Source organism: Phyllopteryx taeniolatus, chromosome 16 (assembly GCF_024500385.1).
Source record: "Phyllopteryx taeniolatus isolate TA_2022b chromosome 16, UOR_Ptae_1.2, whole genome shotgun sequence".
Taxonomy (NCBI): domain Eukaryota; kingdom Metazoa; phylum Chordata; class Actinopteri; order Syngnathiformes; family Syngnathidae; genus Phyllopteryx; species Phyllopteryx taeniolatus.
In genome coordinates this window covers 8,005,749-8,031,812 of record NC_084517.1, presented here as the reverse complement: position 1 = coordinate 8,031,812, position 26,064 = coordinate 8,005,749, and the positions used below count along the sequence as shown (strand labels likewise).

The 26,064-nt window shown below is 40.6% G+C and overlaps 2 protein-coding genes across 11 annotated transcripts in view; one reads left to right on the top strand and one right to left on the bottom strand.

Annotated features, from left to right (window-relative positions):
* The window catches only part of engl (endoglin, like), a 28,349-nt gene extending 3,471 nt beyond the window's left edge, over window positions 1–24,878 (bottom strand). The window contains exons 1-18 of one of the 9 annotated variants that reach the window (XM_061749827.1): window positions 24,364–24,427; window positions 23,180–23,289; window positions 22,921–23,090; window positions 21,730–21,867; window positions 20,338–20,512; window positions 19,011–19,182; window positions 18,764–18,908; window positions 18,420–18,624; window positions 17,050–17,219; window positions 16,703–16,858; window positions 14,921–15,004; window positions 14,357–14,425; window positions 14,195–14,272; window positions 13,488–13,988; window positions 12,952–13,099; window positions 12,780–12,890; window positions 11,770–11,884; window positions 10,274–10,700 (exon numbers count right to left, since the gene is read on the bottom strand). In XM_061749827.1, coding sequence (XP_061605811.1) covers window positions 11,772–11,884; window positions 12,780–12,890; window positions 12,952–13,099; window positions 13,488–13,988; window positions 14,195–14,272; window positions 14,357–14,425; window positions 14,921–15,004; window positions 16,703–16,858; window positions 17,050–17,219; window positions 18,420–18,624; window positions 18,764–18,908; window positions 19,011–19,182; window positions 20,338–20,512; window positions 21,730–21,867; window positions 22,921–23,090; window positions 23,180–23,249 — 2,505 coding nt within the window. In that variant the 5' untranslated portion in view covers window positions 23,250–23,289; window positions 24,364–24,427 and the 3' untranslated portion in view covers window positions 10,274–10,700; window positions 11,770–11,771. Of the gene's footprint in view, window positions 1–10,273; window positions 10,701–11,769; window positions 11,885–12,779; window positions 12,891–12,951; window positions 13,100–13,487; window positions 13,989–14,194; window positions 14,426–14,920; window positions 15,005–16,702; window positions 16,859–17,049; window positions 17,220–18,419; window positions 18,625–18,763; window positions 18,909–19,010; window positions 19,183–20,337; window positions 20,513–21,729; window positions 21,868–22,920; window positions 23,091–23,179; window positions 23,290–24,363; window positions 24,428–24,516 lie in introns of those variants that run through there. The other 8 variants (XM_061749822.1, XM_061749821.1, XM_061749825.1 and 5 more) reach the window with 8 other exon arrangements.
* On the top strand, window positions 2,605–6,631 carry LOC133466568 (zinc finger protein Gfi-1b-like). 2 transcript variants are annotated; one of them, XM_061750417.1, is made up of 5 exons: window positions 2,605–4,448; window positions 4,577–4,749; window positions 5,918–6,043; window positions 6,103–6,268; window positions 6,352–6,631. In XM_061750417.1, the coding sequence occupies exons 1-5, from the start codon at window positions 4,145–4,147 to the stop codon at window positions 6,543–6,545; spliced, it is 963 nt and encodes a 320-aa protein (XP_061606401.1). In that variant the 5' UTR covers window positions 2,605–4,144; the 3' UTR covers window positions 6,546–6,631. The 2 variants fall into 2 exon arrangements, with proteins under 2 accessions (XP_061606401.1, XP_061606403.1); XM_061750419.1 differs by lacking the exon at window positions 5,918–6,043.
* Window positions 24,879–26,064: the final 1,186 nt, after the last annotated feature.

Genomic DNA, 26,064 nt, shown 5'->3' with positions numbered 1-26,064 from the left:
ACAAACTTTCAGATATTTGCAAACGGGAATAGTCCCTGACTAGTGGACTAGATCCATTACAGGTCGACGGTTGTGTGTCGCTCATGCTATACGTATTGTATATTGCTGCCTCCACCGCTACTCACGTGAATGTTTAACAACCCTAAAAATTGCCATTTTACAATCCATTAAATTTAGAATTTGTATTAGATAGAAATTAAACATACATCCATCCATATATTTTCTTCCTCTTATCCGAGATTGGGTCACAGGGGCAGCAGTTTAAGCAGGAAAGCCCAGACTTCCCTCTCCCCAGCCACTTCGTCCAGCTCTTTCAGGGGGGTCCCGTGGTGTTCTCAGGCCAGCTGGGAGACATAGTCTCTCCAGCATTTCCTGGGTCCTGGGTTCGTGGGTCGTGCATTGAACACCTCACCAGGGAGGCGCCCGGGGGGCATCCAAACCAGATGCCCGAGCCACCTCATCTGGCTCCTCTCAATGCGGAGGAGCAGCAGCTCTACTCTGAGCCCCTCCCGGATGACCGAGCTTCTCACCCTATCGCTAAGGGAGAGCCCGGACACCTTGCGAAGGAAACTAATTTCGGCCGCTTGGATCCGTGGTCTTATTCTTTGGGTCACAACCCACAGCTCGTGACCATAGGTGCGGTTAAGAACGTACGCAGATCGACCGGTAAATTGAGAGCTTTGCCTTTTGCCTTCTACACCACGACAGACCGATACAGAGTCCGCGTCACTGCAGATGCTGCACTGATCCGCCTGTCGATCTCTCGTTCCATTCTTCCCTCACTCGTGAACAAGACCCCAAGATACTTGAACTCCTCCACTTGGGGCAGGATCTCATCCCCGACCTGGAGTGGGCATGCCACCCTTTTCCGATTGAGGACCATGGTCTCAGATTTGGAAGTGCTGATTCTCATCCCAGCCGCTTCACACTCTGCTGCGAACCGCTCTGAGTTGGAGATCACGGCTTGATGAAGCCAACAGGACCATATCATCTGCAAAAAGCAGAGATGCAATACTGAGGCCACCAAACCGGACCCCCTCTACGCCTCGGCTGCGCCTGGAAATTTTCTCCATGAAGGTAATGTACAGAATCAGTGACAAAGGGCAGTCTTGGGGGAGTCCAACCCTCACTGGAAACGTGTTCGACTTACTGCCGGCAATGCGGCCCAAATTCCGACACTAGTCATACAGGGACCAAACAGCCCGAATCAGGGGGTCCTGTAGCCCATCCTCCTTGTCATGGTCTGTGTTTTAGTTTCGATTATATTTAGTTTTGTTTTGTTTTCCTGTGTGCCATGTTGTTAATTTCTTGTGTGCTTGTTTGGTTATTGTGCCAACCCGTTCTTCTCAGCCCGCTACTTTGTGTCAACCAATCAGCTTCCTCTAGCCACTCGTGTCTTGTCCAGGTATTCCTCGTTGTCTCGTCAGTTTGCCTGTATTTAGTTTGCTGGTTTGTTTCAGTACTTGTTGGTTCATTGTCAATCTCATTTGTAGTCTGTTGCTGTGAGTCACATTTCTCTTGTCATGATATGTTTTATGTTGTGAGTTTACCAGTAGTGTTTCTTTGTTACTTGCAACCTTGTTTTTTTTTGGACTTTGTTAATTTAGTGTTAACATTTGGCCGCCGCCCGGCTCACGCAGCACCTTGGCCCCTCCCACATGGGAAGACAAATGAAGCACTTACAACAAAACTGTCTTTTATTTTAATTATACAATTCTATTATTATTTTTACATTTTTCTGTACATTTTTGTTGTACACCTCACAGAAAAACAGACCACACACGCATCATATCTTTTTTTAAATTATTTTTTAAAATTCACCCAAGTTAATACAGATAAACCTTGATTCAGGAAGACAGTAAGTAAACATCTGTAACAAAGCAATATAATTCTAGGCATGTTCCTTTTTCTCCATCCTCTCCAAGTTTCTGTTTCTTAGAAAGACAGCTTGCCGCAACCACGAGGAGAACACAAGACATTGAACCCCCCCCCAGTGAGACATGAACCCACCAAACCCACCAGCCCGTCTTACTTCCCTGCACTCCTCTCGTCTGCTCCCCCAAACAGCCCCTTGGAGAGACTCACGAGCCCCCCACCGTACCAACCACAGGGTTGCGAAATGCTTCTCTCCATGCACATCAAGGCAGGCGCATACTTTTGTAGGCTGCTCACAGAAGATGTGGACAAAAATATGTAATGGCTGCTTTGGTTTCTCTTAATTCACTCAGTGATTTGATTTCAATCTTGGGACAGAAACTTGTCAAGATTTAATTAATTCATATTTACAGTATATATTGAAGCAATTGCATTTTTTATTATGAAACTTTGAATGGTAGTCTGGCAGTCAAGTATATTTGATACTTGAAGTCAGCAACCCAATGGGGGGAAAAAATGTGATGTTGCATTTCCTCCCAGATCTGCCTCCAAACTGGCATTTTGTATTCATCATGAACACCATGTATCGTCTGCATGCAGGCATAGTTTGTGTATCTTGTATAAAATACAAAGCCTAACAGTAACAAATACAAGTCCATATCCACTTTTACTGTACTTCTATAGAATGCCTTTTCACTTACAGGTATGTTTTTTTTTTTCACAAGCTTAAATCAAGTCAGTATTATTGGGTCACAGCTGTGTGCTTCTATGTTGCAAATCTAAATAAGATTTTTTTATTTTGCAATCTGCTATTACGAAGTGAAGGATTTCGATGGAGCCAGGTTTTTGGACTTCTGTCCCATCTGTTTTGACTGATAATTGCAAGACAGATACTCATTTACATTTTTGTTTGTCATGATTAAAGATTTGTTTTCCTTAAATTAACATTGAGTTAATGTTTCCATGTTAAGTTAATAATTTCCTCAGATTGATGCTAAATAATAATGCCAGGCTATGATTCAGTGAAAGAAAACCCCTTGCTCACTTTTGTGTGGGTTTATGATCATAATACTCAATCTGATGATGAGATGTTCAACCCACAGTAAATGTAGATGTATATTCGCACCTCAAGTAACACAACTATAGTTTTATATCTAGATCTATACTTCTTAACACACAACTGATTAAATCCCATATTTTGTACTTACAGTTAAAATCAAAATATGGCATCATTTAAGAAGTAAGTAAACAGACACTGTTTTGAGGTGCGCAACCATTTTTGGGTTTTGTTTTATAGCAGGGATGCTTCTCACAATGCTCTCGAACTTTTCAAAAACACATTCAAACTTAGGTGTGTCATCAACAGACGTGTTGGGTGGAGAAAAGAGGACGCAACTGACAATGCTAGAATTGCACTCGACGTTCATCTGTGCATTTGAGAGGTAAGGACAGCAGTACTTCAAGACAGAATTTAGACAGTACTTTTTGTACTATAACCTAACATTTGAAAGTTTTGTCTTTAAATATTCATAAATGTCAGATTGTGGTATCATGCTTAAATTTATAGATAATCAACATTATGTGATGGTGTTTTGTGGTGCAGGCCGTATTGAGAAAATTATCTGACATCAAAGATTTGAGGAATTATATGATGACAAACGATGTCATGTCTGAGAAATGCTCTCACAATTCATACAGTTACGGCCAACAAAAAAAGCTAAATCAGTAAAAGTTTGGTTTCAAATTGGTAAAAATTTGGTTAGACTCACATTGTCAGAAAGGTATTCATTTAACAAGATGTTTTTTATTGTAGTTGTCGTTTGCAGGGGGATGGAACTATTAGTGACACAGTCAGAGGTGATTTGAATGTTGGCTTTTTAAAGATACCTTCCAGAAAAAAAGCGATTAAAGCATCTCTAAAGATTCGGAGCAGTTTTACACCACTGCTAACTACAACAATACAATAACAAACATATGGACCCATACAGTATATCTTCAAATGTTTGGGACAGCTCTTGGAAATGTTGTGATGTAACCCAAATTTGAAAAATACATTTGTTCATTTATTATCAAAATGTGCTTTGCTGTTTTGCTAGCTGTCCAAATAGGGTGTCTTAAGTGAACTATGAAAGTAGTTAATTAAAGTAGTTCAGCAGCAGTTTTGCACCTACAATGCGATAACAGCACACAGGGGGGCTCTCCACCAAGCGCATGTTTGGCAGGTGGCGGGCTTGGTTGGAAACCTCAAGCTTTGGCATTTCAAACGAACATGCACTCGCAGGTGTGCAATGATTGTGAGGAGTTTTGTCTGACTCCTCCAGGTCCTGTCATGCCGCGGTCGTTTCTTGTGAGGAGTAAAAAGACTCACCCCCCTGGTTCATCCAAAGACTTCTTCAGACAGCAGGATATATCTCATACTGATAAAGGTCAGCCTGTGGACCAAGTTGGAAAGGACTCCGAAGATAATGTGCGGGCTGTTTTCCCTAAGGAGCTTCTGTCTGAAGTCCATTCCCCATGGGAGGGAACATCTTTGCAGAATCAATGCTATCTTGCAAGAGACCCCTCTTCATCTGGTAACTTTCTTAATTAATTATTTTGATGATAGCAGATAGAATTTTCTGAATTTTTGCAAACAGAACAAAGCACCTCAAAATATAAATAGCAGTCAAAGAAAAACTGTCATTGTCATTTCTTCTTCCAGTAAAATCCCCTGCGAATAATAGTAATGCAGTGCTGGACTCTACATGGTCAACAAACAGAAAACAGACATCTGACAGAGAACAACAACTAGAGAAACTGGTCTTCATGTTACTCCACTGCAAGTCACATACAGACCTCAGCGCTCCATTCAGCCAGTGTCCTCTCTGTGAAAAGGTATAATGGCTTCCATGTATGAATTCACCTTGTGTGAATACGAAACCAGAGAAGCAATTGTTACACAAATCACTCACAGCTAAATGTTGAATGAAAACGAATGTAGGAAGGTAGTGGTTTTGATTTTAATTAATTAAAGAGTAACTTCGGCACGGTGGACGACTAGTTAGCACATCTGACTAACAGTTCTGGGGACCGGGGTTCAAATCCCAGCCCCGCCTGTGTGGACTTTGCATGTTCTCCCCGTGTCTGCGTGGGTTTCCTCCCACATCCTAAAAACATGCGTGGTAGGTTAATTGAAGACTCTAAATTGCCCGTAGGTGTGAATGTGAGTGCGAATGGTTGTTTGTTTCTATGTGCCCTGCGATTGGCTGGCGACCGGTTCAGGGTGTACCCCGCCTCCCGCCCAAAGATAGCTGGGATAGGCTCCAGCACGCCTGCAACCCGAGTGAGGATAAGCGGTAAAGAAAATGTATGGATGGATAAAGTTACTTAGTACTTACTTATTTAGTATTAATGGGGTTGTTGTTTACAGTGGTGTTGAACTGCATTGCAACATACTCAGACCTCAGCTCTGTTTCTAATATTTCGGTGACCATACTTACATGAGAGGAGCACATAAATGATTAACACTTTGAAGGTGCCATCGAAAACTGAGCGTTATCGTTTTAGAGGGTTAATTTTTTCCTCAGCTTTTGTGTTGAATCTCATTAGATTGAATGTCTGGCAGTGAGAGTACCTCTGTACAGATAAATCTATTCTGGGGGTCACAAACATGGTGCCTGCACCAGCTAGCCCTCAAGGACCACATGAGTAGCCTGCTCACCAGTGATGGGACATTGTGATTTCCTAGAAATGTTGTACATCATTTGAAAATGTGAACATTTTTAGGGAAATACAATGTTGCATATTGATATTTATCCATTTCCTACCTTTTTAAATTATTATTGATAATTATTGTGAGAAATTATTAGCATTATCAGTGTCTTTGCAGAGATGATTTCCCCTTATTATTAATAATATATAATTAAAGGTAATTTGAGCAAATTTCGTATTTGAGTGTATCAAACTGGTAGCCCTCACACGTAATCATTACCAAAAAAAGTAGCTCTTAGCTTCAAAAAGGTTGGTGATGCCTGAGCCTCAATAATCTGTCTTTTTCCCTCAGTCTCTTTCACAACTCGATCTGCAGTCTCATGTCAGTAGCACCTCTCCTGTCCCTTTGATGAGGTCTCCAGCCACAGAAATGTCTTCAATGACTTTCGCATCAATTGGGAGTTATGGCAGAGCAAAGGTAAAGGTAGAGCATGTTTGACGAACTGTCATGTTTTACATCTTCTCTTCCCAATACAGGGGCGAAACTTTGGCTGCAAAGTGTGTGGAAAAATGTTCAAGCGCTCATCTACACTGTCCACACATCTGCTCATCCACTCAGACACCAGGCCTTACCCGTGCCAATACTGTGGTAAAAGGTTCCACCAGAAGTCAGACATGAAGAAACACACCTTCATACACACAGGTGAGTTGCAGTAATTCTGGATGCTCGTGTACTAGTGTCTGATATGTGGTTGAGTGCACTTTGGCCTCTTCATCCGCACCCAGGTGAGAAACCACACGTGTGCAAGGTGTGCGGTCGAGGATTCAGTCAAAGCTCCAACCTCATCACTCACAGTCGGAAACACGACAGCCGGCCGTTCAGCTGCCCCACCTGTCGCCACAGTTTCCACTGCAGTGTCGACCTACAGCGCCACCAAGAGACTCTGTGTGGCTATGGAAGCATATATGCTCAGAATTGACGCAATATAAAATGTGCCGTGTGACGATGTGCATGGTCAAAAGGGATAGCAATTAAAAAGTAGACTGATTGTAGTAGCTTTATGTAGTACAAATGATGCATTTTTCTTTTGGTTTTGTGTTTTGTTTTTCATTAAAAGGTTTATGTCGACTGGCATGAGATGAATAATTTACCGCATTGCTGCATCAATGATTTGAAAAGAAAATGATGCAATATTCTGCAAACTAATCACTAAACTATTGGCTTCTTTTTTTTTCCAGAATATGTCATTATGTAATTTTCGACGAAGTACTTATTGCTGGACAAGAGAGAAATTGAAAAAAAGCACATTATATTAATATAGTCAACAAAACTGAGATTTTTTTGAATGGGTACATGTATTTTGTAACATTTAATTCACTATTATTAAGCAACAAAAAGTTTATGGAAAAGCCTGGGAACATAATGTCAAACTAGAATCTAGCAATTCAGTATATCTTTATTTTTAAAGTAGTATTAAGGATATATGCCTGTATAATTGTATTTATTTTTGTCGATCCTAGGCTATGGCTCATTGTGAAGTGTAATTTACATACAAGCCACAGTGTTATAAAACAAAGAAATGAACATATACATATATATATTATAAAATGAGGAAAAATAAAGCGGCACGGTGGCCGACTGGTTAGAGCGTCAGCCTCACAGTTCTGAGGACCCGGGTTCAATCCCTGGCCCCGCCTGTGTGGAGTTTGCATGTTCTCCCCGTGCCTGCGTGGGTTTTCTCCGGGCACTCCGGTTTCCTCCCACATCCCAAAAACATGTATTAATTGGAGACTCTAAATTGCCCGTAGGCATGACTGTGAGTGCGAATGGTTGTTTGTTTCTATGTGCCCTGCGATTGGCTGGCAACCAGTTCAGGGTGTACCCCGCCTCCTGCCCGATGACAGCTGGGATAGGCTCCAGCACGCCCGCGACCCTAGTGAGGACAAGCGGCTCAGAAAATGGATGGATGGATGGAGGAAAAATAAATAAATAAATAAATAAATAAAGCCAATAGGTCTCCAGGATGGTCCAATATTTCTAAGGAAGATGATCTGGGGTTGCCATGGCAATGACAGAGCCACTATTCAGCCATTGTAATGAAGCTGTTCATTGCTTGAACTAGTGGCTTTAAAACCCAAAGTTAGCTTGAATGAATCCATTTTTAAAGTCTCTGGGTTCAACCATCCATGAAAATGATCATGTTTTCTTATATACTGTAAATGATTAAATACAGTGGAACCTCGATTTAACGGATTAATAGGAGGGGACAGTCATCCGTGAGAGCCGATTGTCCGTTATATTGAAGCACTTTGAAGCCATATGCACCCATAATACTGTACAGTACAAAATAATTTTGTGCTTTTTTTCGTGGACTAAAATGCCCAGTACAGTACAAAGTGAAATAAAGATTAAAAAAAAGCTTAAATATATTTTAAAAAACACGCTTGTGTGCTTGACGGTGACATTGTTGGCGTACTCATAGGCGAGTCGAGGAGGCTCGCTTTCATGAGCCGCGAGGAATTATTGTGCTTCCTTTTTCCAGATCCTTTGCCATAGACGAACGGCTTGACAGAAAAACTGTTACTGTACCAAAAATAGCATTTTACAGACTCCAGAGACTTGTGTGTCGTATTCCTCTTAAACACCACTGCCATGCTGCTCTCACTCTGCACAGAGCTTTATGCGACAGTAGATACTCCTGCCATCATAACCACTACGTCAATGTATTACATTGAAATGTTGCCAAATTCAACATGGACGCCACATAGGCATGGCCATGTCTGTTGGCTGGATCTAGTTATATTTTATATCTGTGACCCGGAAATACGTGTGTCCCACTCTCTGCCTACAGTGGCCAATTCTGGTACTGACAGACTTTGTCAATGTCAGTTTAAGTGACTAACTATATTTGGACTCCAGACTGTCCGTTACTTCCAATATCCGTTAAATTGAGGTTCCACTGTGTTGTTCCTTCTATCGTGCTTTTTAATATCAGCCGTTCAGGCAATGGTTACACAGCATTTTTGAAATACATGTATCTTATGTTGATGTTGAATACTTTTGATTCGATATACAACCTCAATTCCAATGAAGTTGGGACGTTGTGTTAAACATAAATAAAAACAGAATGCAATGATTTGCAAATCATGTTCAACCTATATTTAATTCAATACACTACAAAGACAAGATATTTAATGTTCAAAGTGATAAACTTTATTGTTTTTAGCAAATAATCATTAACTTGGAATTTTATGGCTGCAACACGTTCCAAAACTGCTGGGACAGGGTCATGTTTACCACTGCGTTACATCCCCTTTTCTTTTAACAACATTCAATAAACGTTTGGGAGGACACTAATTGTTGAAGCTTTGTAGGTGGAATTCTTTCCCATTCTTGCTTGATGTATAGCTTCAGCAATTCAACAGTCCGGGGTCTCCGTTGTCATATTTTACGCTTCATAATGCGCCACGCATTTTCAATGGGAGATAGGTCTGGACTGCAGGCAGGCCAGTCTAGTACCCGCACTCTTTTACTTCGAAGCCACGTTGTTGTAACACGTGCAGAATGTGGTTCGGCATTGTCTTGCTGAAATAAGCAGGGCGTCCATGAAAAAGACGTTGCTTGGATGGCAGCATATGTTTCTCCAAAACCTGTGTGTACCTTTCAGCATTAATGGTGTCTTCACAGATGTGTAAGTTACCCATGCTATTGGCACTAACACAGCCCCATACCATCACAGATGCTGGCTTTTGAACTTTGCGTCCATAACAGTCCGGATGGTTCTTTTCCTCTTTGGACCGGATGACACGACGTCCACAATTTCCAAAAACAATTGGAAATGTGGACTCGTCGGGGCAAAGAACACTTTTCCACTTTGCGTCAGTCCATCTTAGATGAGCACGGGCCCACAGAAGCCGACAGCATTTCTGGGTGTTGTTGATAAATGGCTTTTGCTTTGCATAGTAAAGTTTCAAGTTGCACTTACGGATGTAGCACCGAACTGTATTTACTGACATTGGTTTTCTGAAGTGTTCCTGAGCCCATGTGATGATATCCTTTACACATTGATGTCGGTTTTTGATGCAGTGCCGCCTGAGGGATCGAAGGTCATGGGCATTCAATGTTGGTTTTCGGCCTTGCCGCATACATACAGTGATTTCTCCAGATTCTCTAAACCTTTTGATGATATTGTGGACCGTAGATGATGAAATCCCTGAATTCCTTGCAAGTGTACGTTGAGGAACATTGTCCTTAAACTGGTCGACTATTTTCTCACGCACTTGTTCACAAAGAGGTGAACCTCGCCCCATCTTCGCTTGTGAATGACAGAGCAATTCAGGGAAGCTCCTTTTATACCCAATCATGGCACCCACCTGTTCCCAGTTAGCCTGTTCACCTGAGGGGTGTTCCAAACAGGTGTTTGATGAGCATTCCTCAACTTTCTCAGTCTTTTTTGCCACCTGTCCCAGCTTTTTTGGAACGTGTTGCAGCCATAAAATTCTAAGCTAATGATTATTTGCTAAAAAAAAAATCACGTTTATCAGTTTCAACATTAAATATCTTGTCTTTGTAGTGTATTCAATTAAATATAGGTTGAACATGATTTGCTAAATATTGTATTCTGTTTTTATTTATGTTTAATACAACATCCCAACTTCATTGGAATTGGGGTTGTACTATTGAATACACTCAGACATTATGGTGAAACACGATGCTCTTTTAATGCATTGTATGTTACTTATACCGCATTAACATGAGACAGTCTGCAACCAGAAATGTTCTCTAAACTATAGCTCATTGATATTCCCTGTTATAACACAGATATTGACAAATGGTGGTGTAGGCCATTTTGAATTTGGCCTTCAGTTCATTTTTTGAGGATGTAAATACATAATCCTGCATGTTTACACCTCTTTTCCCGTTTTAAATAACCAGCAGCAGTAAACACCTAGGGCTCTACATTCGTAGACTGTGGAACATGCACCAGAGCGCTAATGGTGCGCATGTGCGCCGTGTTTAAAGGGTATGCAATAACCTGATTCGATTAGAGAAGCCTGCTGTGGTAACGCCCACACCAGCGCAGACGTCCCATTTTAAATGCGCTGGGAGTACACCTCTTCAGTTTGTTGAAATCCTGAGAAAGAGATTAAACAGAACAAACTGTCTTGTTTGAACGATTTGCAGGTGCTCACCAGTCATGACACATTTTCTGTAACGGCTGATGCCAAGGTTTTGAGATAACAATCTGTGAGGTACTCTGTCCCATTTACCAGTGGTGGGTGGTGCATTTGGTACCATGGCCTTCAGCGTGGCTTGACCCAACTTCATCCACCTCTTAATACCACCACCACTATCATGTCATATTCATAGAAACCATCAATGCTATACAAACATGCAATTTAACAGCACACAACTGAACTGAGCCATGTGATTACCTTATAACACAAAATATATATCATACTCACTATAGATGTTGATTATTAAATGTATTGTGTGCAGATCATGACAGATCATGTTTTGCTAGACAAACCTGGCTTGACAAACTTGGCTGGAAAAATGCTGGTGTCAAATGAATTGGAAATCTGATTAGTTAAAGAAACATTCCCATTGCTAATATCATTTTAGTTACATCGGCCAGCACTACTAATTCTGAAGGCTCTGGACAGATTAGATTGATATGGCAACACATAGAGGCTGTAATCTGATTGGACAAAAAAATCTAACATCCACATACAATACTGGAAGCAGTGCATCCAAGCAGGCTACAAATAGAAGATAATATATTGGGACTAAACTAATAAAATTTTATGGAACAAATATAATGTAAATGTAGGTCAGTGCCTCTGATAGTGTTCAGGCGCTGACCGCTCCCCATTGCCATTGACATAGGGGCACCCACGCACCAGTAGTATAAAGACCAGAACAGACCTGAATCACCACTGGTCTTTAAGTGAAATGACTGTTTGAATGGACCTACAGTACCGTATATGAGCATGATAGCGTCCAAAAGAAATAACATTTAACACAAGAATCCTCATCATCAAGTTTACGGGGTGTGGTGGTGGAGTGCTTGTCTCTCAACCCATAGGTTATGGGTTAGATCTCCGGTTTCCTCATGACCATGTCGAAGCGTCACTGAGCAAGATCCTGAACCCACAGCTGCCCCTGCTGCAGCGCTAAATAAATGAAGCCAATTATCTCACCTTTATACTGAGCTGGTCAACTCATCTGAGAGAGAAGGTGGACCCCATGTGCGGTGACCTCCAGGTGTCTGGTCTGTTAAGTAACCCGCTCCTTCAAATGGTATCTCACGTGACACTTACAAAACATACACACATACATCTATAATGAATACATGCACTTAATGGACAGCTATGAAAAGTGGCTTTGATACAAATCAATATATTTTCAGTAGAGAACACTCTGAAAGATGTATAAATTCATCAGTATATTCATTATTGTCTTTGTAGAACTGTAGCACATTAGCTGTTTCTAATATTTTGCTCTTCTCTTTTGTTCTTTGCAAAGGGATATTTTTTAAATATATATGAACTTAAATGGGGAGTTTGGAATTAAAAAAACAAACAAACACTTTTTTGTCATTATTGGTAAAACTGTCAGTATGACATTACAGTAGTCTAGTACATGAGGAAAATGATCTGTGAGAAAAAAAAATCTGCCCTCCTTGGCCATATCATGTATAGATTTTTAAGAAACCATCATGCACAAGGAAAAACAACCAACCAGAGATGACGGATGAGGTGTCAATCATTCTCGTGCACTCATAGGCACACTCAGATCGGTTAAACTGTTTTATCTTGAGCTAAGTGAAGTGAGGCTATATTCAAATATCGCTATCAGTTTTAAAACTGCAAACTCCCCCTTTGATGTCGGATGCCACTAGACTGTGCAGGTGTAATGTTGTGTTTATAATGTCAAAGTATTGTACATTGAATACAGACTTCTCCAAAATACTGACCACAAAGAGAACAAAAGCACTGAGACAGACGTCTTAATCAATTATTTAGTCATTCTGGATTATTCTTTGCTTCCAACTTTTCTGGGAAGTTTGGGGAAGGTCCATTTCATTTAGTAAACAACACTTTAAAACTGTAGAGGGATTCTGTGAACAACATGAAAAAGAACATCTCCTGCCTGCTACTTTACCCATTACACATTTCACAACACATTTTGGTTATATTGTTCTTATTACCTGTATAAGTGAAGATGCACCACAGCATCCCCATCAAACTGACACCCATTACAAAGGTTGCAAAGGCGATTCCTATCATTGGTCCTGTCTGCAATGAACCACCTCCAGATACTATGGGTTAGATTTAAAATAAATAATTGTAACCCAGAAATATGACCAAATATTCACTAACCTCTTGCCTGTGGTGGGGCAGGAATGGCCAGAGGGGAGACACTGAGTCGTTTGCTTCGCTGGCCTGTGGTGGACTTCAATGCTTTATGTGCCAGTGAGTTAAGAGGCTGGGTGACCACAATGGGCCGGGAGAGGTTTCTAATCTCACACTGCAGATTGGGAGCAAAAAAGAAAGCCTTGTTCATAAAATATCTGTAAAAGCTTTAGACGAGCAATAAAATCATATTACAGGCAAATATATATATATATATGTATTTTATTTATTGTAAAAGTTTCTTTTCTTTAATTGATGTCTCACTAAATTCAATCGAAATCATTTGCGTTTCCCTTTTACTAGGCATAACTGATATGATATTTTTTCAAGAATTCTGCCCAGCAACAAATGACCATAAACATGTGTGACATGAGGAAAAACAATCAAAATAATTATTTTGCAATGTGGTATGTTGCTGCGTTTGCTATATATTTCAGTTGTAACGTTTTATAATGAATCACATGAAGTATTATTTTGTATGATACATGTAGTTGGTTCTGTACCTTCTGTCCAAGTGTCCTGGAAACAAGTGGAGGAATATCTTTAGCATCTGGACATTCCTTCTTTACTCTTTTCTTTGTGGGTTCCCTTGTTGTCTTGTCAGAGACACAGAGGTGAAGGCTGCAGTGGAGAAACTGCATGGAGACATTGTAAACTGGCCGTAGGATGAAACTAAATCTTAATGGCCGTATAACCGTTTCCTTCCTCGAGGGTCCTTCTCTCCCTTTTTTGCCGGGTTTGGCTTGATGGGAGACACTTTTGTCTTCGTCACTGATCTCCTTGTATCCTTTTTTATCTTCAAGTCTGTCTTCCATCTCCTCCTCCTGCTCATCAGCATCTTCTGTCTCCTCCTTAACTTTCGCATGCACAAAGGTAAGTGAGGGGTCTGCAGGACAGTTGTTGCTTATGACAGTCCAGAAGGTAGAGCTTTTGGGGTCCGACAGAGGCGAAACAACACACGACTTCACCTCAGCAACGTCTATGAAGGGCCCCTTGGCGGAAATCTGCAATAGAATTTTTTTTTTTTTTTTTTGATGAAGCAATGATATAGACACATTCATCAAAGTTTAAAAAAACGTTTTAAAGAGCCATCGCAGGTGAGATAAAAAATTAACAAAACAATGAGGTTATTCTACTTTAAAAACACCATACAATATTCCATGAAAACCTCTGCATTTACAAAAGGGAAACACGAAACGAATATAACCACCTCGACATAAACACGCTGGTCTGCAGCAATGACACATGGTCCAATGCGTCGCTGCTTGTAGCTCTCAGTGACGAAAAGCTTCAAAAGAAGCAAAGGCCCAGATTTGAGTTTGGGTGTAGAGATGTGGAGTGGTCCCCGATCAGGCAAGGGAGCCCAGGGTACCTGAGAAGTATTGACATTACCAGCAGGACCTAGTTGAGGTGTGCTGGCGACTTCATCCAAACAGCTAAACTAGGAGGAGAAACACCATACACATTATCACTGCTGAAGATATTCCCAATATTTTTCCCATCTTAAATCCTGTTAAATTAATTAATTACAATCAAATGATGGTTGTTATTATTAAATATGAATTTTGAATTCTTGTACTGTACAATGCCATTGCATGTACAGTATAAATCATTACCAGATTTGGGAAAAAAATCAACATGAGAATGAATGATTTTTTTTTAAAGTCAGTATTGTTTTCTATGTTTTCTCTTGTACGTAGTGATAAACTGTCTTAAACCTACAACTTGGCATTAAAAGTATATACTGTGGTGGAAAATATATCAAAATTGACCAACAAATTGGATATTATGGCATTGAATTCCTGTTGTATTTTAGTGATAAATATGTTACAATGTGGTTTCAATTTACTGTACTACAGGTATTGATCTAGTGTGTGGACTTCACTGCCCCATATGAACATACATAGACAGACATATGAACAAGCAGTTGTCTCACATGTATACCAAGTGAACTTCTGGATGTCCAATCAGTCTCATTATGTGACAACATGGTATGAGGCTGGTCTTTCCATAACAGCACCTAACCAGTGATGAAAGAAGAAAGCAATACACTGCATGACATGATGAATGATGGATGGCACATCACCACATATTGCAGTCACATACAGGCTCTATCAACAAATACAGTGGAGATAAAAAGTCTACACACCCCTGTTGTAATGTTATGTTTTAAGAATATAAACCATTTAAAAACTTTTTCCCATTAATTGAGTTCCACAGGTTATAGGTTACATAATGGTGCAAAATACATTTGAATAGGGTTGTGGAGACTTTCTATATTCACTATCACTTCTACCTCCTGCCCATGTTCATTTTCCATTCTTTCTTTTCCCTTGTACAGCATCCACTTTTAAGGTGTTGTTCTGGTCAACACAGCCCAAGTCACGAGTTTCACTGGGGCAACTTCCACCAGTGTTTTTTTTTTTTTTTTTTTTGTAATCACATAATGGTAAATGTACTGAATGAGATTGGTTTGCCCTCTTCTATAAAATCCATTAGCCATTCTGTTGTGGAAATGTTCTATTATATATATTTTTTGATAATTTGTGTTTGACAAAATAGGCCCCAGAACCAAATCCATCTGCAAACAGGCTCCTTTTGTTCAAGGGTCGGCAACACTGTACTGATTAAATGTATGGATCATAAAACATATTGTGTGTGGCCTTGCAGGCATCAAAGCTGCCCCTAAATACTGTATACAGTGGTGTCTTGAGATACGAGTTTAATTTGTTCCTTGGCCATGCTCATAACTCAAAACACTTGCATCTGAAATCATCTTTCCCCACAGAAATGAATGGAAATGCCAATAATGCATTCCAGCCTCCCCCTAAAAAACTAACAACAATGTTTGTAATATTTTTAATTAAAAACAAACAAACAAACAAACTCTATACTATTGCACTTGGTAAAAGCATACAATAATGATATGCCTGTGAGTAGTGTTATGTGGTCTGTCTATATATGCTTCAGCACCTTTTGTGGTCAGATATCAGATATCATATTTTCTGAGCCGATTATCCTCACAAGGCTCGCGGGTGTGCTGGAGCCTATCCCAGGTATCTTCGGCAGGAGGCGGGGTACACCCTGAACTGGTTGCCAGCCAATCGCAGGACACATACAAACAAACAACCATTCGCACTCACAGTCATGCCTACGGGCAATTTAGAGTCTCCAATTAATGCATGTTTTTGGGATGTGCGAGGAAACCGGAGTGCCCGGAGAAAACCCACGCAGGCACGGGGAGAACATGCAAACTCCACACAGGCGGGGCCGGGGATTGAACCAAGGTCCTCAGAACTGTGAGGCAGACGCTCTAACCAGTCGCTCACCATGCCGCCCACCACATACAATAGATGCTAATTGTCAGCCTGTGTGCCTATGGAGTTTCCCATTGTATGTTAGCATTCAGGTAGCAGAAGCTATGAGGTTGCTTTGAATACACCACGGGTTTCTCTTTGCTTTACATTTAGTTTGACAGTAACCTTTGGCTGAGAGTGACAATATACAGATTGAAGCTTCTTTTTTACCTATATCTACTAATTATATATCTGGCAATTGCCGCTTGTGATAAGTCAAAGCAAAAACTTGATTGAAGGACCGGACCTGGATAACTTCCAAGTCCCTCATATCTTAAGGCACCACTGCATTCAGCATTGGGTGCAATTAGACAACAAAGTACAATATCCATGAGCTAATATTTCTGTTCTGTGTACCTCACCATGTTTTTGTACTGCACCCGTTTAGTATGTGGCAGGAGCTTCCCCTCAGTCCCGCAGGAAATGACTGGGAACACCAACAGGAAATGACTCCCATTGGACTGAGCTTGGCATGTTGGGTCACGCAAAGTTACAGCAGAAACTGGCACAGACAAAGTCTGAAAGAAATAGTTGTGACATGTTCTGTAGGCTTTCTCTACTCAGTAGTTAGGTCCAGACAGAAGCCAATGACTAAATCTGTACAGTATATCAATGACGTTGCAAAGAGATTATTTTATTTTTGTCAGATGAAGAAAGAAGCAGGTTGCTGGCCATACATGCATGAACTACCGATAGACTGTTTAAAGACCTGCAGTGTGCGTTGGTCCACTGCCACACTCAGGCGTCCGTCTTCACACTGCACTGTGAAACTGTCTCGGTCTCCTTCTGCTCTTCCGCCGCCATTGAGCCATTCTCTCAGGGGACGCTCCTCAGCCCACTTAGGCCTCTTGGCAATGGGCTTCATTGCTCCAACTACATCTAAAATATAAATAAATATGGCTGACACATGGCAACATACACCAGATAAAAACAATGGCTTTTGTATGTCTGTTGGGTAATTTCTGTCATAATTTACATGTTTAAGCTTGTAAAACTAAGTAACTTCTTCATTTAATCAATAACAATGTCAAAAGAAATGTCTTTCTCACTCAGAAGGGCCAAAGTACTGACCTGTAACAAGCACTTTCACATTTACTGCACGTACTGAGGTCAGTGGTAGATCAGTCTGTAAGTACTTGGGTGTAGAGTGGGGGGTTGAAGATTCAAATCTTGCACCAGCCCAAATGTTTAGAATTTAGTAATAGTTAATTAGAGAGATTCTAATCCACACTGAGTGCTTTCAATCTGACACCTATCATTTGCGTATACGCTCTTGTAAACCATTTGTGCATTATGGAAATTCAGTCAGTGAGTGTGCAATTCATTTATCCATCCATTTCCTTTAATGTCTGTTCTCATTAGGGGTGCCGGTGAGCTGGAGCCTATCCCAGCTGACTTTGGGGCGAGAGGCGAGGTACACGGTGGACTAGTTACCAGTCAATCGCAGGGCACATAAACAACCATTCACACCTACAGTATGGACAATTTAGAATCCTCAATTAACCTAACATGCTTTTGAAATGTGTTTGAAAGCTAGAGTTCCCGGAGAAAACTCACACAAGCACGCTCCACACACTCTGGTTACTGCGGCTTCCTCCCATATTCCAAAAACAAGCATATTAGATTAATTGAAGACTCTCAATTGTCTATGTATTGTGAATGTGAGTTTAAATGGTACTTTGTCTACTGGTATACTGTATGTGCCTTGCGATTTACTGGCAACCAGTCCAGGCAAACCCTAGTGAAGACACACAATATAGAAAATGGATGGATATCAGAGAAAATTTTGACTGTGTTCCAAAATAATGAGCTCTTCAGGGTAAAAATAGGATGAAGCGATAGTCACTTGTGATTACTTCCATAGTGCCTACAAGCCTGTGGGGATGTGCTACAATTTGGACTTGATTCAATAATTTCTGACCCAAAATAGTATTTGGACAAATTGCAGAGTTAATAATGCCAGGATTTAATGAACTGACATTAGGAAAGAGTGATTCATAAACACTTGATTATGTTTTGCAATCCCTGTGTGACAAACCCAAACTTCACATAACATAAATGGAAACAGGAGACACACACATGGGTCCTGACCTGCCCCGGACCCAGCCAGCTGGATCACAAAGCGATTGGCCCGGTCAGCTTCCGTGTACGATGTCACATTGTTGTAGCCATTGTCATTGGCCCACACAAGCAGGTCCGGTATGGTGGACAGGTCGGGGATGATTGTAGTAGTCAGAGTCAGTTCGGGCTCAGGAGGGTAGGGAGGGGAAACACTATTAGAGGACTACACAAAAAACACAGAGACATGGACAAAATTGTGAGATGTTGCAAATGCATAAATAGTGTGCCATAGGATGTCATACAAAACGTAGATCCAGCATTTTAATTTTCTGCTGGTATAAAAACAAAGCGTGCACCCTTACATGAATAAAAATATAACCCTGGACGTCGTGAGCAACAATGGCCCAATTGACTGGCACCGAACTGCTGAGAATCAGCACCACCTTTTGTCTCAAAGAAGTGTCCGAAGGGGGCACAAGCGACACAATCACCTCCACCTGCAGTGAGCTGGAGCAGACATCTTTCATTTTGTTTGGTGCGATCATACCACCTCCTGTTTTTTGAAACATAAGAAGAACTTGATCTTTGCAGCCAATGTTTAAGACTCACCCACAGAGTCCTGAGCCTGCTGAATAGAGTTTGATCACGTGGACCTCTAGGTTGTTTCCAGTTGCTGCGGAATGGTCGCAGCCTTGTATTTCTTGTGGTTGCAGGTCTGAGGTCATGTAGTTGTTGGAGATAAACATTGACTTAAGATGGCACACTGGAGGCTGAGTCAGATCTGCAATGGGGAGATAAAAATAGAGATGTTTGAATATTAATTTAATACTGTTTCTGGGACATTCCAGAATTGGAGGTCATGTTCTGCCCCCCATGAAATTTCAAAGCAAGTATATCTGCAGTAAAGTGATTCCAAAATCCATCCGTCCATTGTCTGTACTGCTTACCCTCACAAGGGTCGCGGGCGTGCTGGAGCCTATCCCAGCTATCTTCAGGCGAGAGGCGGGGTATACCCTGAACTGGTCCCCAGCCAATCGCAGTGATTCCTAAGTATTATTTTAAATACCAAATAGCTCTTGAATGCTCCCTAAATTTGCTATGTTCTTCAATCTTGTTCTTCCTTTTTGATGACCGACTTACATATCAAATATAATAATGATAAAATAAGTTTTATATCAGCTTTTTTTGTATGATTTTGTTGATTTCGTCCTTGTTTACCACTGTCCTATTTTAAGTTGTAGTGATTATGTTGTGTCTTTCAACAAACATACCACCCTGTTAAAATCTTTTTAGTCATCTAGAGGAAGAAAAAGAAAAAAATGTGAGCTACATAACTCAGCAGAAATGAAATCATCAAGCTAATTGCTCCGGTCATGGAATCAAGGTAAGTCCTTTTCTATATTTCATATTTTTTTTTAGCCATAATGGAGTGAGTCACGCAAACAAACATACCTGTGTTACTCGTACTATCAGTAAAAGACATAATAGCAATTTGCTATTAATTACATAACTAAGTTTGTTCTAGACCAGCTAGCATGTAACACTACCATTGATTTTCAGCTTTTACTTCCAACCGTGTTACTGTAATAATTATAGTAACACTCAAATTAAATTAGCACTCAAATAAAATTTAACTATTTAATTGTAAATGATTTGTTCAGAAATATTTTTGAAACATGTTTTTCAAGTGGCTGAGTATCTGTAACACGGGTGCGCCAAACACAACACATGACAAATAAAATACTAGTGGTTGATGGTGGGTGAATCCAATTATATGATGGTTGATTACCTGCTTTTCTTGAAAACATAACATAAAATTTACAAAATAAATCATCTGTTATTAAAAAAAATTTTGGTGCTTAAATTGTCCTCTAATTCTGGAATGACCCTAATTTGGTGTGGGATCAAAGTCATGGTTGATTCTGCAGTGGCTCACCCTCTCCCAGTCGGACATACACTCGGTTTCCATGTGTAACGTGTGTCATAGAGGACAGGTTGCCATGGTGTTTCAGAGCCCAGCGGTACAGCGCGCGCGGACGGAAAGGGACCCAATGTAGCGGCCGGACACGCAAGCGTAGAGTCTGGGACTGAACACTGGAGTTTGAGGACACCTTAAAGATTGTTTAAAATGAGATAAGCACAAGAAGAGGAGTCATGTGGATGTAATGAATTTGGTTGTCATGGCTTCCTTCCACAAGAAGTATGTGTTTGGAACCAAAACAGTTTGGGGTTCTTTACAGTTTTTCTCAATTGTTAAGACACATTTTATGAAACCCTCAATAACTTCCTCTAAACTGGAAACACAAAACCCCAGAGTCTTCCAGCAAAACCACACTATTGCCTCAAAACAGACCCTGAGTCAATCACAATGAAACACACAAATGAACAGTCATTACACACAACATAAATTAAAGGAAAACACAATGATGAGATCATAAAGCTGTAGAAATACAGTATTTCTCAATTGCTAAAACACAAAACTCTATTGTCTAAGACAACTGCTCATGTGGAGAAAAAAAGAAAATAATATAAGACATTGATCAATAAAGATTAATTCTACAGCTTTATGTTTTCCTTTTTCTGTGTTCTGTGTTATGACTGTTCAGTGGGGTTTTTCCTTTTATTGGCTCTGGTTCTGTTTTGAGACAATACAGTAGTTTGGTTTGGCAGGAAGAGTCTGTGGTTTTGTGAATGTAGTTAAAAAAAAGCTTTTGTGTTTACAGATTAGAGAAAACGATGGAGGGTTTCAAGAAATGTCTTGGCAGTTGTGAAAAACTGTCTTTATTGTTCACATTAGAAAGTCATTTTGAAAAACAAAACACCAATCATGTTTAGAACTTGAAGACGTAACAAAATATTATGAATAAAAGTATAATAGAAAATGGACACATTGAAACACCTTTTTGTGTACAGAAGTGTAGCGAGTCACACTGTAAAAATGCACGTAATGATCGGACATCATCTCCTCGACGACATCTTACTCTTACTCTGCCTCTCTCTCTCGCTGATTGTCTCTATCCATAGTGAAAATTCAACAATCGGTGCTCACTGAACTGGCTTATATTGGTTTCTTCACAACATTAGCCACAAATTGTGATCAGACACCTGTGCTTTCAATTGAGTTTCACTTTTGCTATACAGTATGTGCTTCCCTTTATGCAACAAGAGTACATCAGAGTTGTGGTTAACTATGCGAAAAGTGCTTCCGGTTCTATAAAAAGGGTGACCAATTCACTAAGTGGGTTCAGGACACTGAGCATTTGGTTCTTCATACAATAAGGTTTTATGTTTTAGCAATTGAGAAATACTGTAAGTAGGCTGCACTGACCTTCACTAGCACAGGGAGGTCAGGGGGCAGTCTCTCAGCTTCCAGCCTCCAGCTGATTGGTTGCTTGGAGCTGAGTAGTAAGTGAACTTTTCTCAAACCTGACTGGCCCGGGGCCAGGGGCTTCAACAGTACTGTGACCTGTGGGAAGGAAAGGGCCACAGCTAGATTTATTGTTTTAGCAACGCTGTGAAAACCATATTTAACTAGAACTTAACAGAGCACAGACCTGTACCAATTAAGGTCGAACTTAACTCATTCTGTGCCATGGATGTTTAAATTCATCAACTGAATCTAACCTTTTACTACCAACGATGTGTGGAAAAGAGTCTGGTCCAGCTTGTCTGTGAAATTCAGGTTTGTAACCCACTCTAATGGCTCACAGATCATTGCATTGCATCACTTTGGATTTGAGATCAGCACAGGTTTATAGTTGAAGATATAGACTGGGGAGTAAATCTCGGCTTGCCACGTCAAGTATGAGGGAGAGAAGTGCCAACACGTTGGAAATTCAACAGAGTATGTATATCTATGTATAAACAGAGTATATGTTGCGGTAGTTAGTAGAACGTGTGTCATGTTTGTAAGATTTTTTTTTTGCCGTTCACTGGTTGAATAACACCTTGTAAAAAGTTACATTGGAGCCATGCGGTTAGTCAGTGTCACTCACAGCAAGTTTCTTAGTTGGATATCTTGAAAAAAAATATTTTGATCAAAAGCCCTTTTCAGTCTTGTTTTTTGTTGTTTTATAGTTGGAGGTGTCACAAAAAGATACATTATTAGCATCAAAGTCATTGTTCTGTCTGACATGTTTCTTTTCGCAAAAAGCTTGTTTTCTCCCCCTTTTGGTCAGGGTGGTGTTTTTAGTGAAACCAACCAAGTGTTCCATTGCTAATTATTAAAGAACTGAAAAACCTAGAGACATTTTCTTTCTGTTTTTGGCTAGTTTGGTGCTTATATTGTCAAAGAACACAATATTCTGGGGGACTTGAAAAATCAGCCAAAATGCTCAAAAACAACAAGCAATATGTGCAAATTTCCTTTGAACATGGGTGAGACTTTCCTCTACTTGTTAGTTTGAAGGCTGATTCATAAAGGATGAAAAACACTTGGACTGCACCATTATGATTGTGGGATGTGGGTCCCTTTGATGCTATGGTAACCCAGTGCCAGGGTATTAAAGATGAGTACTACCATGTTGTCAGGGCCACTGGTTACTCTCCCCACTGCGATGACATGAGTCTCCTTGTCCCCACTCTCTCTGGCAGCACAGCCTGGGCCAGCCTCAAACTTCTCCAGCAGAGCCTCAACTGGGTGGAGCGCCCCCACTTGAGCCACGGAACATTGTCTCTCTTTACTGGAAGCTGTGGTGCGACCGCATATCCATTAGCGGAGGCATTTAAATATCGTGTCCGTTCTTTAGAATAAAAATGAGCTCCGACTGTCATTGTACCTGCCCGTCTCCTCCAGAGCAGCAGTACGCAAAAAACAGTCCATCCAATTCCTGGCAATGAAGGCATCATGAAATGGTATGTCAGTATGGTGCAGTGCAGTTCTCCACCACTGGGAACAACCAAAACAATGTCTAGTTAAAATAATACCGCACAGTCTCTTAAAAGTGAAAAATATCTTTGTAAAGACAGAACTTTTAATGGAGTGCGGATTATATTGTGCAGTGAATGTACAGTAGGTGTACGTAATGATAGCTACCTCAAAATTGATGCCTGATTTCATAATTTCTAATGAATGACAGAGAAGAGAACAGAACAGAACAGAACAGAAGAGGATATTTTGTTCTCCAGGTTGGGATGGTTTGTTAATTCTCTCTCAAAATACAAATACGAGATAAGTTTGACTAGAAAGGTAAATCTTTACAAACTGTACTAAGCTATTATTTTAAAATCAAGAAACAGTCAATAAATATTTTGGCACGGTGAAACAAATGGTTAGAGCGTCTGCCTCACAGTTCTGAGGACCGGGGTTCAATCCCCAGCCCCGCCTGTGTGGAGTTTGCATGTTCTCCCCGTGCCTGCGTGGGTTTTCTCCGGGCACTCCGGTTTCTTCCCACATCCCAAAAACATGCATGGTAGGTTCATTGAAGATTCTTAAATTGCCCGTAGGTGTGAATGTGAGTGCGAATGGTTGTTTGTTTGTATGTGCCCTGCGATTGGCTGGCAACCAGTTCAGGGTGTACCCCGCCTGCTGCCTGAAGATAGTTAGGATAGGCTCCAGCACTCCCGCGACCCTTGTGAGGATAAGCGGCTAAGAAAATGGATGGATGGATGAATCAAAACTGTAATTTTGGTAAAGGCAACATGTTTAACAGAACTCTTGTACTGGCGCTCATTAGTTTGCATTTGTAACTAAGATTGCGCAATGTTTTAGTTCCTTAAAAAACTGCCCTCGATAATTTATGTACATACGGTATGTATAACGTTCAACATGGAGGTTAGGAGGATAAACACATACTTATTCAGAATGATCTACCAAACATACAGTTACTTACAATTTATTTGCTTTTAAAATACATTTCCAGCTAGATTCAAAAAGGATATACCTGCATGTTTGCTTTGCATTTCAAGTTCATTTTAAAATTCCCAACACCCTTGCCAGTAATACCCCAAAAGCTGAACTCACCTGGGAAGGAGCTGCTCCAGCTGCTGCTTCTGTCGTCTTTGCAAAGACTGTCTCCACAGCTTGATACATCCCCACCCACCCCACTCACTTCCTAAACACACAACCACGCACTCACACACACCCTCCAAATCCTGCACCAGCGAGAACACTCACCTGCGGGCTGCTTCAATGCATCTTTGCAGCTGAGGTGCAACTTGTTGGAAATATCTGTGAGTGGAATTTGATGGGACACTGTGGGATCTACAGTTGAGGAAGGGGGCGGGGAAGTGGGGGTTGCTCCAAAGACAACTGATAAGGGGCAATGGTGTGAGTGTAAATGTCTCCCAACAGAAGTGATAACAGGAAGGACAGAGAAGGAAAGAAGGTGGACTTGCTTGTTGCTTGACTGGCAGCACATATATTTTGACGCTTAAGACAACAAATAAAGTTGGCGGTTATCCATCAATTACTCAATCTATTCTTTGGTTTACTGTTAGGTCCAGAGCAATTTGGACATTGACAGTGAGTTTTTATGATTTGGCCTTGATACACCACCACAGTTGATTTGAAATAAAACAATCAAAAAAATGTAGACTTTCAGCTTTGATTTAATAGGTTTCACAGAAATGTCATTTACCATTGACACACACAGGCTGTAGATTTGATCTAAATTGATACACCCAGCCCCCCCCCCCCCCACAACACACACACACGCGTGCACACACACACGGACATGCACAAACACACACGCACACACTTCCAATCATAGCCAGCAAAGGCCTGATTATACAATGGCTTTGAACTGCAGGTGCCAAATTCAAGGGTCGGGGGCCAGATCCAGCCCACCACATCCTTTTATGTGGCCCGCTAAAGCACTTTGTGTTTTTGTTAAAATCTGTACCAAAAGTGTCTTCACTTTTGAGACTGTTGATATATAGCAAACATTTTTTGTTACCAAACCTCCATTTAAAATAAATTGAACAATAGTTTAATAAACAATTTCCCTTGACTTCTGATTCCAAAACTAGATATCAATACATTTTCTGTGTAAATGTAAGATGATGCTGAGGCAATTATCCATTTATAAGGGTTTCACAGACATAATGGCCCTCTGAGGGAAACCGTTACTAAAATGTGGCCAGCTACAAAAAAAACTTTTGCCACACAAAGATTATTGTGATCGATTATCCTGTGGTCTCGGGTTTAAGAGTATTTTTTCCTCCCTGATCTGCTGGGAAAACAGTCAACATTGTCAGTCAGTGTTTAACATGTTGAACATTTACAATAGCAAATCCTTATGTGTGGCGTCAACACTGAGTTCACCAAAATGAAAATGGCAAGCGGAAGACTGCAACCAATGAACATAACACGTTCATCGTGACTGTCTCCCTCTTGTGGTCCACCACAACATATGTTAAGGACTTACAGTAATTGTAAGTAGAATAGATCCATTTACAGAGGCTCAAAAATATTTGGAGATTTTACATTATTGTTAAGAAAAAACAACAACGTAAGTTGTGATACCTTCATCGCAAATCCGCTCTATTGTATTAAGAGCAGACCTCTGACTCAGCCATTTAACAATATTAAATGTAAATAAAAAAAAAAAAAAAATATTACATTTCATAGTACCTCACAGTAAGGCAACTGGCCTGACAAAGTATCCCCCTGAAGGAATTGTTCAAGGGCTCCAGATTTCAGGTAATCATTGACTACAAAAGT

Excerpts from the sequence above, each read along its gene's own strand:
- LOC133466568 (XM_061750417.1), top strand. The coding sequence starts at position 4,145 with ATGCACTCGCAGGTGTGCAATGATTGTGAGGAGTTTTGTCTGACTCCT. Across the intron at positions 4,750-5,917 it reads AGTGTCCTCTCTGTGAAAAG|TCTCTTTCACAACTCGATCT; the intron begins GTATAATGGCTT and ends TTTTTCCCTCAG. Across the intron at positions 6,269-6,351 it reads ACACACCTTCATACACACAG|GTGAGAAACCACACGTGTGC; the intron begins GTGAGTTGCAGT and ends ATCCGCACCCAG.